Source organism: Tenrec ecaudatus, chromosome 2 (genome assembly GCF_050624435.1).
Source record: "Tenrec ecaudatus isolate mTenEca1 chromosome 2, mTenEca1.hap1, whole genome shotgun sequence".
Classification (NCBI taxonomy): Eukaryota; Metazoa; Chordata; class Mammalia; order Afrosoricida; family Tenrecidae; genus Tenrec; species Tenrec ecaudatus.
In genome coordinates, this window is record NC_134531.1 from 259388226 (window position 1) to 259408568 (window position 20343).

General features: G+C 37.3%; 1 protein-coding gene across 2 annotated transcripts in view; it reads right to left on the reverse strand.

Moving 5' to 3' along the window:
* Window positions 1-20343, reverse strand: part of EPHA3 (EPH receptor A3) — a 402493-nt gene that overhangs the window by 22307 nt on the left and 359843 nt on the right. For both annotated transcript variants that reach the window (XM_075542443.1, XM_075542442.1), the window contains exon 13: window positions 18691-18900. In XM_075542443.1, the coding sequence (XP_075398558.1) occupies window positions 18691-18900 (210 nt within the window). The remainder of the gene's footprint in view (window positions 1-18690; window positions 18901-20343) is intronic.

Consider the following 20343-nt stretch of genomic DNA (forward strand, 5'->3'; position numbering starts at 1 on the left):
ACAACTCTTCGAAATGTGATTGAATTGTACAACTTGTGCATCATATTCCAATAAAAGTATTTCTTAACAAAGAACCTCTAAAATAGGAGATAAAATATTAAATATTGTATTAGGCCAAATTAACTGGAATATCCCATGAAATCATGACTCCAAATATAAAAACCAAAGAACTAAATTGCATGAGGGGTTTGGTTGTTTTCATATATAACAACATCTGCGCCTACATGTTTGTAGTTAAGATAGGTATCACATCACTCTGGCTAACTCTACTTTTTATAACTATGTAACTTATTGTCAGCAATTCAAAATATGTCAGTGCAACTCAAGCATCAATCCATCAAATGCCAACCAAAACTCAGTATTCCCATAAGCAATAACCCTTTTTCCCATCTCTCCTCCTACTAGTAACCATTATTAAAAGTGCATATCTGTATATTTGTATGTTTCTTCTTCTATATATCAGTTAAATCATATAATATGTGTCATTTTGTAATGAATTTAATTATTTAACACAATGGCTTCAAGCTCCATCGATATTATAGTTTGTACCAAGACTTCCTTTTTCTTTCTGGCTGAGAGGTAGTTTGATGCATGCATGTACAACCTCTTGGTAATTCACACTTCCCTTGATGGCAGTGATATTATTTCGCCCTCGTTGGCAGTTGTGAACAGCGCTGCAATGAACATTACTGCATGAGCATCATTGGACTCTGCTTTCAAATCTTTAAGATGTATATCGAGCAGTGGAACTACTGGGCGTATGCTGGTTCTCTTTTAGGTTTTTGAAGAACGGACACCCTGTCTTAGACAATAACTATATAATCTTTCATTGCCACCTGCAAAAGAGAATGATTACATTTGCCCACATTCCACACTGTTTCCAAAGCTCTGTTCTATTCATTGCATAGCGCACAGGATCTTAAAATTTTGCAAGTGATCATCCAAGGCACCACAGGTGGCTTCTATGCGCGTGGACCAAAAACATAATAGACAGTCACAGATTGAGGGAAGATACGGAAGGTTTCCTTAATGACCGTCAGGAAAAAATTGCCTCTTTTGTTAGAAAACCAAAACTAGATGGTGCCTGACTTCTATTATTGAACATTTTATCAAAGATTATACAGAGGGGGAATATGCAGATGAGGATTTAAAATTTTCAGAGAATCCGGCCTTTCTGGTGTGATAGAGGTTAGATGAACACCCAAAACTATTTTCCTGTGATAATGTTTAAATACTACATAGAAGGAAATTCCTTGATATAGTCTTAAAACTATAAAAATAGTCTGGTTAACTAGCAAAGAATATTTACCTTGGGATTTGTGTTATTTATCTGTCTGTATGGGATGAAATTGACAACACCACTCAAAAAATTAGCTAGGACGCTCAGGGACATTGAGTTTATTTCAATGGCAAAGAAAGAAGGATGACTGAGAAAGAGAGGATGGCAATGGTTTCAACACTCAAAGCTTCTCAGCATAACTGAGTTGCACACGAAATGTAGAAATGTGTATTAATACATGTTTTCCTCTGCATAACAGCCAGAATCAAATAAAAATCAAAATTACTAACAAGCCTAATTACATACATTATTTTATATTAATTGGTCTACAGACAAATAAACCTGAAGTAGATGACCCACCTCATAAATGAGAATTGAATAAAGTACCTCAAATTCACTTTTATTGATTTATCATTGAATTTTGTGTGACTAAACAATCTTAGTTTAGTATGTCAATGAGTTAATATATTAGAACTTAAACTACTTTCCACCACATAATATGTACAGATTCATATTTGTTAGATAAATATATCTAAAGTAAAAGTTTCCTTAAGAAACTTTCTTCAACATATTAGCAATATCTTGATTAATGTACCAACTCCTTCCACCATTGATCATTAATGTTCTTCCAAGTACTAGTAATAGCTATGAGAAGTAACTAGGTACAATAACTATATTTGAGTAAATTAGAGTTTAGAGAGGAACATTGTTTCTATGAGTCATGGGATAGAAAAAGGTGCAAATATTATGGCATTTGCTCAGTTCATTTATTGATAAGCTTAATAACTAAGCATCGAGGGCCATGCACAGGGGAAGTTTTATGCTAGTCATTTTGAATAAGAAAAATATAAATAACATACAGGTCCTTCTGTTTGGGAAATGCTTGTCATGCAGGAAAGAGTAATGGTTGTAAACAGAAGTAAGGACCTACTGCATTATTTCTCAAATTTTAAAATGCCTAAGAAAAATCATCATCAAGGATCTTGTTAAAATGCAGCTTCTGTTTCATCAGATCCATAGTGCAGAGTCTGCATATCTAGCATGTTCCATCTGAGGCAGGTCTAGCTGATCAAGCACATTCCATTGAGCAGTCAGATAAAATTGGAGAGTCCTCTCTATGCAGAGCTTGAAGCCTCTGGTTTTCATTTGAGACAAAGGAAAACTAATATCAATTTACTCTTTAAAGATAAGTATACATTTTGATACATCAATGCTACTGAAGAAATAAATCCAAGATGCACTGAAAGCATTGGCTGAAAACCAGGGTCAGAAATGATGGGATGGCACTCGAAATGTTTCAATAAACTGATGAAGCACTGGGAGCCCTCCCTCAACTGTACCAAAAAAATTGTAAGACAGTTGACTGGAAGAGATCCATACTGGTACTCATGCCTAGGCAAAGTTAGTCATCAGAATTATTAAATTGTACAGTCATACTGATAGCATATGCAAGTAAAATTTTACTGAAGATCATCCAATAATTGCAGCAGGAAGCTGCTAAAATTTCATGCCAGACTTAGAAGAGAACATGGAGCCAGGGATATAATTATTGATGTCAGATGGATCTTGGTCAGAGTAGAAAATACCAGAAATATGTTTTCTTTTCTTTTATTGACTATGCAAAGGCATTTGACTGCATGGATCAAAAAAAAAAAAAAAACACAAGCGAACAGAGACTATGGCCAGCCTTGAGAAGAGTGGACATTCCATAAGAATACAATGTGTTCACGAGGAACCTGTACATGGAACGAGAGGAAAGTGGCCTGGTTTACAGTCAGGAAAGGTGTGTGAGTCATGGTTATATGCTCTCCCCTTAGTTATTTCATCTGTATGTGGAGAAAATAATTAGAGCAGCTAGACTAGCTGAAGAACTCGGTGTAAGGATTGGATATACAGCTGACAACATTTTTTTCGGAAAGTGATTGTAGCCTTCAAATATGGATTAAGGACGACATTGACCCTGCAGCTATGGGAGATGGACATATTTGATCAGAGCACACGGGAGCAGATGAAGGGGCAGGAGGAGAGAGTGGAGCACAGCCTGACCCACCAGGCCGTGATGATGATGTTCCTGAGTAGAGCAGCCAGTCCACAGAGAGAACAACATGGCTGGCCCTACTATGAGACATGATGCCCCTCAGTGACTAAGGGCGATACAGGGGACAGCACCAGAGACACAGTGTGGGAATTGCACCTGACCTGATCCCACCACACCGAGGCAAATCACTGGGGGAGTGCAGCGGAACAGCAAGGGAATGGAGTGGCAAGGTCCCCAGGGAATGCTGAAAGTGGACTTTGGGGCCAGGGCATGGTGCCCCAACAGACTGGACTGGAAAACGCTCCTAAGGGCCAGCAAAGATCCCTGAACTAACTACAAGCTTTTCTCTTGTGAACTGTTTTGTTCTTTTTCAGTGGTTTGTTTTGGTTGTTTTGTTGTCTGGTTGTATACTGTTGCTTTGTGTTCTTCTGTCTAGTTTTCGTGCATGTTAGTGACTCCACAGGTCTGTCTGAATAGGACAGGCTGGATGAACTATCTGGATGAAAAACAACGGGACCGACAGTTCCGGGGGGACTTGGGGTGGGGGGTAGGGGGGGTAAGGAAGTGGTGTTAACAAACCCAGGGACAAGGGAAAAACATGGGACCCCAAAGGGTAGAGAAGGGGGAGTGGCAGGCCTGATGGGAAATGATCAAGGGTAAGGTTGCTTAGAGAAGAGGTATACTCTAGCCCAGGTGGCGATGAAGCATGGTAGTAGGGCAGGAGGAAGGTCAAGGGAGATGGAGGAAAGAGCTAGGAGTCAAAGGGCATTCATGGAGGTCTAGACAAAGACATGTACATGCAAATATATATAGGAGGTTGGGGAAATAGATCTTTGTGTCGATATTTATAGGTCAAGTATTAAGGTGGCGGAAGGACCTTGGGCCTCTACTCAAACACTCCCTCTATGCATGAATACCTTCTTTTATTAAATTGGAACTCTATGATGCTCACTCTCCCGACACAACGGCTGGAGCCAAAGTGTGTGAACAAGTAAATGTGGTGAAGAAAGCTGATGGTGCCCGGCTATCAAAAGAGATAGTGACTGGGGTCTTAAAGGCTTGAAGATAAACAAGCGGCCATCTAGCTCAGAAGCAACAAAGTCCACATGGAAGAACACACCAGCCTGTGTGATCGAGTGGTCCCAAAGGGATCAGTTACCAGGCATCAAAGAACAAAAAATCATATCATAGACTACACACCTCCATGATAGGATCGCTGAAGACAAATGGGTGCACAAGCAAATGTGGTGAAGAAAGCTGATGGTGCCCGGCTATCAAAAGAGATAGTGTCTGAGGTCTTAAAGGCTTGAAGGTGAACAAGCGGCCATCTCGCTCAGAAACAAATAAGCCCACATGGAAGAAGCACACCGGCCAGTGCGATCACGAGGTGCCCAAGGGACCAGATATAAGGCATCATGCAAAAAAAAAAAACAAAGATATAAGTGTGTGTATGTATGTGTATATATGTGTATATGTATATATGTATGTATATATATATATTATATTAAATGAAGGGGGAAGTGCAGAGTGGAGACCCAAGGCCCAAGTGTCGGCCAATGGAGATCACCTCATAGAGGGGCTTAGGAGAGGAGATGGGTTAACTAGGGTGTGAGGTAGTATCGATGAAGAACACAGCTTTCCCCCAGATCCTGGATGCTTCCTCCCCCCAACTACCATGATCCGAATTCTACCTTGCACGGCTGGATAGGACAGAGACTGTACACTGGTACATATGAGGGTTGGAGGTACAGGGAATCCAGGGTGGATGATACCTTCAGGACCAAGGGCGTAAGGGACGATGCTGGGAGAGTGGAGGGTGAGTGGGTTGGAAAGGGGGAACTGATTACAAGGAGCCACATGTGACCTCTTCCCTGGGAGAGGGACAGCAGAGAAGGGGGGAAGGGAGACCCCGAATAGGGCAAGATATGACAAAATAACGAGGTATAAATTACCAAGGGCATATGAGGGAGGGGGGAAAGGGGAGGGAGGGGGGAAAAAAAAGAGGACCTGATGCAAGGGGCTTAAGTGGCGAGCAAATGCCTTGAGAATGATTGGGGCAGGGAATGTATGGATGTGCTTTATACAATTGATGTATGTATATTTATGGATTGTGGTAAGAGTTGTTGGAGTCCCTAATAAAATGTAAAAGAAGAAAAGAGAAAAAAATGATTAGGGCAAAGACTGTACAGATGTGCTTTATACAATTGATGTATGTATATGTATGAACTGTGAAAAGAATTGTATCAGCCCCAATAAATTGTTAAAAAAAAAAAAAAGAAAACAAAAATTCTTACAACTGGATGTGCAGGATTATGATAAACCCAGAAATGAATGAATTTATCGAGGATTTTATCTTTCTTGGATTCACAATCAATGTTCATGGACTCAGCAGTCAAGCATTCAGTAGACATTGCCTGAGGGGAATCTTCTGCACAAAGACTGTTTAAAATGTTTAAAGGCAAAGATCTTACTTAAGCTGTGCTTGACTCAAGCCATGGTATTTTCAATTGCCTCCTATACATACAAAAATTGTACAATGAATAAGGAAAACTGAAAAATAATCCATGCATTTGAATTATGGCTAGCAAAGAATATTGAAGGTACAATAGACTGCCAAAATTACAAGCAGACCTGTCATCAAAAAAAGTAAGACTACTCCTTAGAAGCAAGTATGATGGGACTTCTCACTTTTGAATATGTTGTCAGGAGAGACCAGTCCCGGCAATGGGACATCAAGTGTGGTAGGGTAGATGGGCAGTGAGAACATGAAAATCCTCCCTGGACAAGATGAACTAACACTTGACAAAATGAAATCGGATTAGCGCTGCAATAACGGCCTCAATCATAACCATAGTGGGGGTGGTGCAGGCCCAGGCAGTGTTTTGTTTAAACCCTGGTCTGGTTCTGCCTGAAGAGAGTGAGATTCTTTTCTAATCATCTCTCCCACAATTAGAGTTGATTTGGCTCAATTTAGTAAGGTTCAAGTCCATAATTGCTATTTATGCTGTTCAAAAATATTTCTGATGAGTAAATTTTGGGTATGCACCATTCTATCATGTTATCCCCAAGGTTGTTTCTCTCATTAAGGCCACTTTATGGGTCCCGAATCTTTGTTTCCCAGTTTTACATTCCATTCATCAGTAACTATCAACACATCTTGATTGCAGCTTGATCAGTTTCAGACTGTAACTATAGGTACAATTCTTCAATGTCTTCTTCATTGTCTTTAGTTACTGGCATGCAAATTTGAGTTATAGTTGGATTAACTACTTATCCTTGGACACCTATTGCTTTTAACCTTTGCGGACAGCACTGTATTTGAGAATAGGTCTTGGGTTTTTTTGATGATGAGGGTGATGCTTATCTATTCCAGTTGTCCTTCCTGCGATAGTAGGCCAAGTTCAAAATCGCTAATCCCAGTCCCTTTCAGCTCCCTAATGACTAGGATACCACCCTTTATACATTACAATTTAAGTTTGGTAACTCCAATTTGCTTGATTCCTTCCACTTTATGATTACTAGTAGGTGTTTGTAACTGGTGTTTTCTTTTTTGTTTTAATCATTTTGTTGGGGGGCTTGTAAAACTGTAATCACAATCCATCCATCCATCCATTGTTTCAAGCACATTTGTATATTTGGAGCCATCATCATTCTCAAAACCTTTGCTTTCTACTTGAGCCCTTAATTTCCATTCCTCATTTTCCCCTCCCTTCCCCCTCCTCCTCCCTCATGAGCCCTTCATAATTCATAAATTATTATTATTTTGTCATATCTTACACTGTCCCACATCTCCCCTCACCCACTTCTCTGTTGTCCATCCCCCAGGGAGGAGGTGATACGTAGATTCTTTTAATCCGTTTCCCCTTTCTACCCCACATTCTCTCCACCCTCCAAGCATCGCCACTCTCACCACTGGTCCTGAAGGGGTTACCCACACTGGATTCCCTGTGTTTCCAGTTCCTCTCTGTACCAGTGTACATTCTCTGGTCTAGCCGGATTTGTAAGGTAAATTGGGATCATGATAGTGGGTGGGAGGAAGCATTTAAAAACTAGAGGAAAGTTGTGTTTCATTGTTGCTACCCTGCACCCTGACTGGCTTATATCTTCCCTATAACCCTTCTGTAAGACAGTGCACAGTTGCCTACCGATGGACTTTGAGAGTTATACCATATAAGCAAAAGCCAACCTTCTTTGGAAAAGACAACTCTGACCCAGTAGTTTGAGTGCCTTCACAATTGAGGGACTCAGCTTTTCACACTATTTCAAAGCATGGCCTAATCTTATCCCAACATTTTTCACTGCCCTTTGTGTTGTCTTGAATTTCTTTTCTTAGAATTAATTGACAGTGTTTTCATTCCAGTCTGTTTTGGTCTAGAGGCTTTTCTGGAAACTGTCCACTATCGAAGACATATCTAGTAGTTGAAATATTGGTGTTATAAGATCTCCATCCTCACAGAAACATTGAAGCGAGAGTGCTGTGGACCGAAAGTCGAGGATGATCTCATTGTTACCAAAAACCCACACTGCCACAGGTGAGAGGTCGTGAGATTCCAGACATTTCTTCATTTTGATACTCAGCACATGATTATTTAATCTCTTGATTACACATTCTTCCCCCCCAAAAATTTTTAAAGGTTTTTTTTAAGTGTTTCTAATGTGAAGGTCTGTTAACAATCTTTATACTGCCCTTTATTCTACTAATACACTCAGTGTAAAATTAGCAAAAATATCATTTTAAAATTCTAAAATTAACTATTTCTGTTGAGATCAAGTTTGGATTTTGAAATTGAATCATATGATTATGATAAAAGCATATGTGCATGTAACAAAATCAACTTAGTATGCCAAATGGGCTCACCAGACGTAATCTCTCTGCCTTTAAAATATTCAGAGAAGCCACAAATATCAAGCAATTCTGGATTTCTGGGGGAAAAACTAATGAAAATATTTTAAAACTTCTGTTAAAAGTCTTATCTCTGCTTTAAAAAATTTCCACTTCCTTTTCCTTGTCCAGAAACAGATTCCTGTTTAAAAATGGGATCAATTGAGAAAGTCTTTCCAATATTGAGAAGTGTTTTGAATATATGAGGAAAAACTGTGTGCTTCACCAAGCTCCTTAGTTGATGTAAATATTCAGTGGCTAGAAATGATATTGACTAGTAAAAAGTCAGGAGAAGATGAAGCATAATTAATTATTAATTGATATTTTAACCAGGAGTATTTGAAACGTCTCAAAGTAGTTTTATTTTAAGGTTTTCAATACCATTTTCTAGAGATGAGAGTTTTGAGCTACACATGGGTGAGAGACTAAATTTTAAAATGCTGAAAGGTGTTTCACTGTAGAAGGCAGGCACTGCTTTGTAACAAGAACCTTTTTACCTGCCATTCTGGATTTGCTACTGAGGGGGCTGCTGTGTGAAAGCTATGGGCATCTCTTTTAGGAAACATTCATTCTTTGAATGTCTTCAATCATCTGACTAGGATTGTGTGTCTTTAGGAGCCCTGGCAGCATGGTGGTTACAGGTGCTGCTAACCACAAGGTCAGCAATTCGAAACCACCAGCCACTCAGCAGGAGAAGGACAGATATTCTATTTCTCTGAAGAGTTACAGTCTCAGAAACCCACAGCTTTATCCTGCCCTCTAGGTCATGATGAGTTGGAATTGACTCAACGGCAGTGACCTGAGTGTCTGTTGGTAAGTGATTATAGATTCAAGCAAATTATTTTCAGAATGATTTTCTTTCTTCTATTTTTTTGTAGTTTTTACTTTATTGGGGGTTCTTACAGCTCTTATCATAATCCATACATATATCGATTGGGTCAAACACATCTGGATATCTGTTGTCATCATCTTTTTCAAAACATTTTCTTTATACTTGAGTCTTTGGTATCAGCTCCTCATTTTCCCCCTCCCTCCCCACCCTTCCTCCCCTTGTCCCCTTGATAATTTATAAATTATTGTTCTGTTTTGCTTTTCATGTCTTACACTGACCATTGTCTCTTTCACCCACTCTTCTGCTGTCTGTCCCCCTGGGAGGGGTGGGCATTTATTGATTATTGTGATTATTTCCCCCTTACCCCTTACTTCCCCTTCCCTTCCCTGCCAGTATTACTTCTCCCCTTACTGCTCCTGAGCGGGGAATCTGTTCTGGATTCCCTGTGTTGGGAGCTCTTATCTTATACATATTCTAGTCTAGACCAATTTGTAAGATAGAATTGGGGTCATGATAGTGGGCGTGGGGAAAGCATTAAAGAACTAGAGGAAGGTTGTGTATTTTGCCAGTGTTATACCACACTCTGACTGGCTAATCTCTTCCTTGTGGCCCTCCTGACAGGGGTGTCCAATTGACTATTAATGGGGGTTGGGTCTTCTCTCTGCATTCCCCCTCATTCCCATTGATATGATTTTGGTTTGTTTGTTTTGGGCCATTGATGCCTGATACCTGATCCCATTGATGCCTCATTATCATGCAGGCTAGTTTGTTTCTTCTATGTGGCCTTTATTGCTTCTGAACTAGATGGCTGCTTGTTTACTGTTAGGCCTTTAAGACCCTAGATGCTCTATCTTTTTGATAGCCGGGCACCATGAGCTTTCTTCACCACATTAACTTATGCATCCATTTGTCTTCAGTGATCGTGTTAAGGAAGGTGAGCATCACAGAGTGCCTTGTTAGTAGAACAATTGTTCTTTCATTGAGGGAGTCCTTGAATGGAGGGCCAGTGTCCATCTGCTGCTGCAATATTTTTAAAATAATATATGTACCTAGGTCTATTCCCCTGCCATTATATATAAATATATTTACATATAGATACATGCCTGCATTTTTGTCTTCTTTTTTCATCTGTTTTGTTTTTGCGTGTATTATTGTCTATGCATGTCTATCTGGAAAAGATAGGTAGGACGAACAATCTGGAGAAGAGAACAATAGGACCAATGGTTCTAGGAGGGCATAGGAGAGGAGGTAGGGAAGAAAGGAGGGAGGTACCAACAAACCCAAGGACAAGGGAAGAATAAGTTATCTAAAATTGATGGAGAGGAGTGGATAGGATTCTTGGGACAGCGGGGGTGGAGGGGGGGTGGGGGTTTGATCAAGGGCAATGTAGCTGAGAGGAATTACCAAAATCCAAAGGAAGGCCAAACATGATAGTGGGATGGGAGGAAAGCCAAAGAAAACAGAGGAAAGAACTGCGGGCAAAGGACATTTATAAAGGTCAAACTACAGAATGACTAGTTAATCAGCTGGTATTTTCTATTCCTGAATGCATATTATTAGACATTATTTAAAATCCACACAAGGGGAAATATAAATACAAGCAGGCACTCACAAGCACAAATGCATTATTGTTAAATAGCAACTTCAGACTTACCAATAGTCAATTATTTTGAAATGCAATTGATGACCAAATGATCTTTACTTTTGACTATACTAATTTGTAGTAATGTTGTATGGTTCTAAACTCATTGCTCTAGTTTGGGAAATAATCATGTCCACATTCCATACTACTCATCTCCGAAAGAGGGTAACATTTGGTAGCTTTGGAGCTATAGGTTCTGACCTCTTTACTTCTCCTCCTTCAAGTCTCCCTCTGGCTCCTACATCCTCAGGCATCAAGACTTAAGTCAATGACTGATATGGGAAAACATGGAGAATGGAGACTATTGATTTTTTCCCCCCTGAAATTATTGTCTACACAAAAAATAAGGAGCATGGAATTAGTTCAGCAATTAAGTCAATTTGCCAAATATAATATTACCTTCAGTTATCCAGATGGTTTACTATATAAATATACATGCCAAGATCCAAAATCAATGTGTCAAGTACATTCTGAGTGACGGTGACCCTATATGACGGACTAGAACTGCTCCCGTGGGTTTATGAGAAAATAAATATTTACATGAGTATAGAACCTCCTCAGCTGGTGGTTTAGAACTACCTACCTTCAGGTTAAAAACCCAAGTTAAACTCGCTATTCAGTACCTGTTCATTTATAGATAGTTCAATAAAATGTTTCCCCTTCTAATTGTTTTTGCTTTGTCAGTTTACCCTACTATTGGTATACCATACATTAGACAGATATGTCAGAAAGCTTATTACTAAAGCTATTCAAGATACAGATAGGCAAAAATTCCCAGACTAGGGGAAAATCACTTTTTAAAATGTTCAAGTTATTCTGGCTTTAAATGAAAGTAATAGCAGAAAATGGAAATTTTAGTACGTAATTTTAAAAGCTAAATTAAGGTTATTCTAAACCAGAAAGATCATTATTGAGTTCAAAATAGTGTGAAGGTGTTTTTCACAAAACTTTTTTAAAATTTGAAAAGGTACTTTCAAATTCATTATGCTCAACAATAGTAAGCATGATACAGGTAGACGCTATTATCCTATCCAGTGCCATATTCACAATCAGGGTGTCCAATCCATCATTTAGCATCTTAAATCCAGGAAGTGAAAAACATAGAGTAAAAAGCTGAGGATAATGAGTGTAAGTCACACGAGCCTGTGCAAATGTCTTCTTTAGATTCTGTTTTGGCAAATGGAGAGAGTGGGGATTCAACAAATGATCAGTGATTCAAATGAATTCCTTTTAGTAAAATCTCTATGTAAGTACATGCTGTTTTTTCCTACATTGAAGTTTTTTTCTCCCCTTGTTTAAGTTCTATACTTATAAATTCCGTACTTGAATGTCCTAGCCAAGTGAATTCTTTGGTGGAACAGTTGGGTCCCAGAGGAGTTGGTTATGCAATTTTCTTCATTCCCCATGAGCGGACAGGGATTTGATGGCAATGGGAGGGAGACTGCTAACCTGTTCCCCAGGCTACAGAGAGAGCATGGAGTACTTTATCAGCTGGTAGCATCAATGATTACAGCTTTTAGATAAGGAATTAGTGCTTTTGAGCAAATGATCTCCTGCTACCAAATGTACCGAACATATAGAACTGTTAGAAAAGAGTTCTTGAAGGATCCAATTTAATTCTGAAATGTTGATGACAGAAAATTCTGGGACCTTTATATTTTCCTTTAGTTATAGTCTTCAATTAAGCTGCCTCAAGTTGAGCATCTGTAGGTTTGAAACTATTGAATTAAAATAAATTTTTATTTGACTATATTGCAGTCTGACTCTAAATTTAGTATAAGTAATTCATTAACACAGAATTTAGTCACATTTATGCTCCTGATTGTGATCATAAAAATTCATCTTCCTTTGCTACCTGAAAACCCCCCAAAATTCAAACTCAATCTGAATGGATTATTTTATTTTCTGGCAACACTTTGAAATTAAGATGCTTTTCAAATACTGATAATTATGTCCTTGAATGCATTATTTTAAAAGGCAACTTGGTTTGGAAACATTGCTGTCATTCGTGTCCATATAAAACTTTTCTAAGACAACAGTTATTGATGAGCTAAAACTGCAATTAGTTGATACTTTTATTCTTGTTTGGTAAAATGCTACCAAGCATTCAGGACTGCTATTAAACTAATTTATGAAATTTTATATATTTACAGTGTCTGGACATAATAAAATGTAGCATTTCCTTCAGGCGATCTCTGTATCTACAAATAATCTATGTGCAGGCTTGTGAACTTCAGAAAAGTTCCCATTGTTTTAACGAGAGACCGGGACCCTAGCATGCATACAGTCTCCGGATGTGCAGAGGATCACCAATCTTAAAAAGGCAAACGTCTATTTTGCTTTCCATCGATGCAAAGCCCAACCTCGAGCGAGCGCCTCCCAGCACTTACTGGTTCGTTTAAAATAGCTCAGTAATTAGAGGTGCAGGGGGAAATTTGGTTACCTGCTCCATTTGCACTTCTTTTAGTAATCATCAAAACCTTGCTTTATTGACACAGTTGAGCAGCTATTGTAAATGGGCTGGTACAAGATATAAAACTGGAGTATCTACTATGTTGTTATGTTTGGTTTTAGCATTGTAATAAAGCTGTGATTACATAGGAAATTTAGCTTGCTAACATAGACCCGTGTGTATTTCTAGGACCCTGCAGTTTTTGCTTTTAATCATTTTGGACATCTATGGGTGAGAGCCTAACTTTTGGAATAAACTGTATTTCTTCTTGAGTTTCATAAGTCAATTTATCCCCATAGTTTTTGTTTTGTTTAGTTTACAAAAAAAAAGCTTAAAGAAATTCATGACGTGCAAGGAAGGAGGATACTAGCTAGGGATGGTGTGGACAGCGAGATATTACAAAATTGTTATCCTCTAATCCAGGATTACGTGGAGTGGTCCAAAACCTTATTCCCAATGCCCGTAAGTAGCAGTCAGTGGAGAGATCACGCAGCAAACCTGTTCTTAAAATATTCTGTAATTCAATTCTCTACACTTAATGAGTTTCGACAGTTCATATGAAAAATTTGGCTAAACGCCTAAATATTTCAAGAGCTTAACGGAAGTCAGTTCATTCAATATTGGTTAGGAGGCTTTAAGACTTGATTTCTAAAGGAAAGTGATGCAATTGCTGAAATCTCTAGCATAATGTCTCATATCTGCCCAAACTTTTCCTCTAATTCTGTATACAAATTTCTCCCTGCTGACTTAGGAAAGTCTTTGCTGACCTGGAGTTCGCATTGTCTGCCTTTGAGCTCTGTCAGAGCCGACTTAGGAAGACTAAGGACTGTGGAGAGTTTATCTGAGTAAATCCCATGTAATTGCGTGTTTAACCTAAAGGCAAATTCTGGCTTCTTGTGTGAGACATAGAGCTATGGAGATAAATCATTTCACTCAAGGATTTAACATGTATCTATTGCCAGGTATTAAACTTCCTTCGCTGGGAAAGGCAGTCCAAGAAGATTCCCAACGAAAGTAGCTGTTCCAAAATCCTTAGTAGTGGAAAATAAAATCCACTTATTGAATTGTTTCAGCCCAAGCTGGTGGCCACAAGAGATTATAGATATATGACACTTTGGGTGGCAATAGCTCATATTTTTTGAGTTTCAGATGCTCCAACATTACATGATATATATATTTTTGACATCTTGTTAAGAGCTGCTCTATTACTATTAAGGAAATATGATGCAATTAATTTTATAGTTATACTCAGTGGCATATAATACAAAGTAAGAATCAGGCAATCTGATGTGTAACAGTTATCTTCGAAAAATCAATTGTAGTTACAAAATATAGGTTGAGGTTAAACATATTTCTTATTATATTTCCAGAGTTTTGAAAAAATCCAGTGGGGTTTTAAATGTACAAACCGTATTTTCTATCCACTCAATTCTCAATTTAACTTTAAAAGCATCCTAGTCATTTGGAAGTGTGAATTCTTAGCACAAATATAATTTCCCAAAGACAAAATGTTGCCAGCAAATAAGGCAGAAAAGTATACTCAGTGCAATAGGAATAATATATAATTGTAATAAAAATCATCAAAATGATGTTAATTCTACAAAATGTTAGGGACTGCAAAAATTTATAAAATTTGAGTAAGATTGTTTAACATTGAAAATTTAGAAATTAGGAAATATAAAACAATAAGTTGAAATGTCTATAAATATCTGCTGAAATACTTTGGATGATTTTGAGATCATTAGACATCATGGCAATGATTTGCCTTTATGTCCCATAACATCAGAATCTAATGTCTAAGAATATTTTCATTTCTTATCTATAGCAATTGTTATAACACAACTTATATTTTAAAAATACATTATTAGAGTTGTTTTCAGCTGACAAACGCAACAGTAGACAAGTGACAGTATTAAAATGTGTTACTACAATTTTATATGTTAATTGGTGGGAAGGCATGAAAAAATTGATTCAAGAAAATGGATATTAGTAAATAACCATAATAAATGTTTAATAGTTCCTGAATGCTGAGACGAGCAAAAGAAAGAGAGGGGGCATTGGATTTGAGTCATGACTAATAGAAATCAGGCTGCAAAGAAGTAATGGGAAGGGAATGAGTTAAATCCTTAGCCCTACCTGACAGCAAGTTACAACATTAGTTTAGGCCACTGTGACTGCTACATCTCTGGGTATACAGGGGGACAGAGGTGGTCAATGGCTTCCAGATATGTGGAGAATGCTTTAGGTAATTTGTTCATCAGATTTGTGGAAACAAAATATTCACAAGTGCACTAGGAAAGGAAATTAGGAAATGATTCTTCTTAAGCGCTTTAAGGTCCCTCACATCTTTTCTACTGACTGAATATGAGCAACAGTTAGGAGGACTACCCCATGGCATTGGCTTGACTGCAATTCAAGGAGACTACGTAGGATAGAGTAGCACTCCTGGGAGGGCTCCACTGACGTCCCAGGGCTCCTTGAAAAGAGGGAAACTCCTATTAATGTGAGCGTTAATCTGCCTACCCAAAGTATTTCCCTGGAAAGCAGTTCGCTGGGAATCAGAGCAATGATTAGGCCTATTTTATTAAATGCAGAATTAGTAAAAGCTAATTGATCTTATTGTGAAGGCCAGATCTTTGCATCATCTGTTCCTTAACTCTAATTAATTCTCTGTTCTGATGTCTTTTTATCAGTACATACACTCTGATCATCTTGTACACAATGGAATAAATACTCTCAGACCTGCTGAAAGGGCAGTGAATGATTTAATGTGGGTCTTCCACCAAAGTCTCTTATTCCCACCAAATGACCTTTCCCTTCATGACTTTGGTACAAAAGTGGGGAAAGATACTGATAGGATTCACCACCTGTGAGTAATTGTGAACAGAATTCCTTAGAATGCCAACCTGTTGTGTATAAAATGAGCCCTCTGAGAAGCAGAAGGAGGGAGCTTGTTACCAACGAGAGCCAACAGTGACTCTCTCACCTTGTCCTGTAGGGTGGCCCTGAGTCGGGATGCACTCAATGGCAGTGAGGGATGCGATTGTAGAGAAAGGCTCTTGACTCCTCAATAATTTTTAAAAGCATAAATGAGTCCTAAACCCAAATTCTGGGAATTGCTGATATATAACAGTGACCCGGGCTCCAAAAATGTTAAAATTTCAAACACTTGATCCCGCTGAACTGGTCATCTTTCCTGGTTTCCGTGACAGTTGTAACAAAAGGGAAATGCTAGCCAGCTGGAGCTTCTCGTGGACTATGTTAGGAGTTCATGTAATAGAAGACGGTTATAAGGATCTTTTTAGAATATAGAGAAGAATTAAAAAATGAAAACCCCCCTTGTGATAAAAACAAACAAACAAACATGCTATCCTTTGTTACATTGTGTTGCCCCCTGACAAGAGTTTACTCATAAAACTGATGTTTGGTGTAGAATGGTAGTTGATTAATATTCTCAGTATCAGAGAAAGGGTGCTAAAATTCATCCTGAGACATGTTTTGCTATTTCATCAAGTTTTCTGAGCCATGTGGTCACTGGTATCTATTGAATTCAATTACTTACTATTAAATACAGCTATTTCTCTTCTTCTTATCCTCATACGTTCCTCATAGCAAATACAGCATTTTAGGTAGGACACATTTAAACAAATCATGGATCAAGCAAAGCCACTACCAAGGGTAACTGAAAATAGATTCAGTAAGTAAGATATAATGTACAAAATCATGATCATAAGCTCAATTTCAACATCAATTTGTCCCAATGATATTGTGCTATGTTTCCTTCCCCATCATTCTGAGACCGAGACTTTACTTGTCGCTGAAACTCTAGCTTGCTGAGTTCTTTCTCGGTGTTTGATGTTGATGCTATGTGACACACTTTGTGGCCATAAAGGGGCTGTCAAAATTGAGGATTTCAGAGGAGAATGAGTCCAGAGAAAAATGCTAGTCTTAAAAACAGCAGTAAATTTTAGAACTGACTGAAGAATACAGAGCACTGATGCTTTTCAAACTTCATTCTTATATACCACCTTCTAATAAAAAAGTTGATAATAAAGTGCACGATGATTATATAATTCCTGTTCCAAAAATATTGTTTGCAAAACTTTGGTCTAGAAATTTTTATCCTTTGATTTGTTTTGAGAACAAAAGCATCAAGAGACATACATTCTAGTAACAAAATATGTATTGAAATGTTAGTAATAGTAATATTGAAAATCTTCCTAATTAATGGTGCATTTATTCAAGTCATAGTCTTGACTAGAGTATTATATACAATTAAGAGATACTTTAGAATAATATGTTATAAACGGGAAAATTCTGTATTATATACTCGTAAGTAAAAAAAAAAATCAGAAAACAGCACAGAGTTTACATGTTATGAAAATATTGAATTAATTGATGTGTGGAAATAATTTTACATATCATTACATATATTATCCCATTAGTATAAACATGCATAAAAGTTTACTTGCAAAAAGTAGAGCATAATTTGAAAAATTAAAAAGAATAAATTCATTTTAATTTAAACAATATTTTTGCCATAGGAAATATTATTCTCTAAAGAAAATAAATTTCAATAGGATCCGGTTATAAACACATAAATACTTAAATGTAATCTAGTAATAATACTAGTAATCTCTTAATAAGAAAATATGTAAATTTTTCAACAAATTCAAAAATAACCATTTAAGTGAATCAAGTGAGTGCAAATTGAAATAACTAGATACCATTTCCTTAAAAAAATTGATAATAGCTTAGTTGTTCAAATTAATCATATCTAATTTTATCAAGAATACAATGAAATATGTTTTTGAAAGACATATAGACTCTGACACAGAAAATTCATTTTTAAGAATAAATCATAAAAATTAGAAGATTCGTGTAATCAAGAATGCAGACAGCTCATTTATACATATTGATAACATAACTTAAAGGTTAAGATCATAATTATATGACTACTAATTAGAAATTGGATACAAAATAACATAGGAAGACCATGGGGCTTAGTATGAAATAAAGTTTAATAAAACTGAAAAATTGCATTGGTGAGAAAAATTCAAGCCACACTATGCTGTTGTTGTTTTTTAACGATCAGACTACTGTGCCTCCTCATTTTTGTAGCATGAACTGCCCTCCAGGAATTATACTGTCATCAACCCCATCAACCCTCTAGTCCTAATCTGATTCCTTTAGGCTTTTTCTGTGTCTTGAAAACAATGTGTAATTTGAAGTGTATGAGTGTATGTCTTCAATCCTTCAAACATGGACTGGCTTTTGCTATAGTACAAGTTAAAGAGGACAGAATTTTGGGGAAAGGAGTTGAAGAGTTGATACACCACCTTCAGAAGTCTGTAGAATTAGATGGAGGATATGTCAAGATATGTCAAACAATATTTTGATGGTTTTGTTTAATAAAAAATTATATAATTTTGTTGAAATCCTTTTTTCAGCAAAATATGCATACATGTTTAATTTTCTGGTGCGTAACATTGCTACTTATTTTCATGCCAGCAGTATTCATAATAGAAAATACAGATAAACATTAAAAAATGCTGATGTACTCACTCTTGTTGTATACGCAGCCTCTGGGTCATCCTCTAGAACACGCGAAAGTCCAAAATCTGACACCTTGCAAACCAAATTACTGTTGATCAAGATATTCCGGGCCGCCAGGTCCCGATGAACATAACCCATGTCTGACAGGTACTTCATGCCAGAGGCTATCCCGCGAAGCATTCCCACTAACTGGATGACTGTAAACTGGGCATCGTGTTTCTGTGAAGTGGGTTAAAGGCACAATTAATATGTGTTATTTTGAAGTATATATATCTAGTTAAAATCCCACATGCCGAGTTTTGGAACAAGAACAACCAGGCATATTTCAGTGTTAAGTTCTCCAGAGTAATAACATATGTGAATGGTTGTGTAATTATGTGAAACAAAAAGGTATGGTGACCACATTACCAATTATTTCATAAAAAGAAATATGTATATATATCCATTTGTTTAACTAAAACTCATGACTATATTGGAGAGGGTGTAAGTGCCACGTCAAACCTGTATGGCTGCACATCTTTCAGGCTGCCCTGTCTTACTCCCTGGGAGGAGGTAATACAATAAACTGACGCACAGTGCCACCTGGGTTTTCTTCAACATAGGACCTGCATATTCTCCAGTGTCAAATAGAAAAATCTCCTGCTCTTTGTGTGATACACAAATCTCTCCTCAGAAACTGAAACCTCAAGGAAATCAAAATTATTTCAATCCTGTGGTTATAGTAGATTTTCTTTTAATGGACAGAATTTTTCTTTTAATGGACAGAATATTGGTTTCAGGTATTTTAAAAATTCCTCCAAATAAAATGGATGTTAAATTTTTGATACTATCTTTTATAAATTATTAAAAATTAGGGAAAATTTTATTGACTCTTTGTATGTCCAGTCCTATGAGCTGCATATCATAACAGAGGAAATATTAGGAAACCATGTCCTGAACTTATAAAAGCTTCCAAACTAGGTTGATTAAAATAGAATTACATCATTTACAAAGTATACACATTTTTTCAATATAAATTGGCCTGTTAAATTAGGTCGACACAAAAATGATTTCAGAATAATAATTCTTAAAAATTACATTGCAATATGTAAATATATTGTCAACAAGATTTTTATTTGGTTACTAAATATTAAAGTATACATTTCCAGTTCTTGGAAAAAATTGAAATTTTTCCTTTATGATTGGTATATATTTCCATATCTAATCTATGTCTCTATTAATACGGTATTGGAAAAGCTTCTGTGGTTGTCAACAATCGCTTTGACCCGTGGCCAGGAGCCCTGGTAGTCCAGCAGCACGGCTAAGAAGAAAGTTTCACACCATCAGCAGGTCTACTGGAGAAAGACCAGGCTGCTTGCTCCTGTGGATTGACAAAGCCTCTGGAATCCTACATAGGGTACCAGTGAGTTGGGATGGGAGAGAGAGTTCCGGTAGGGGGAGCAGTGCTTGGCAGTTATCTTATATTTCAGGCTTTTTAGAACTTTATTTCATGAATATCATATTTGTTCAAATAAATAAAATATAGAGTACATGGATTTAAAAAGATTAAACTGTTTCCAAACTGTTAATCAGATAATGCTAGATACGGGACCAAAGATCTCAGGACCATGAAGAAATCACTAAATTGAGAAAACATGTTTCCAATAATTTAGTGTGAACCCA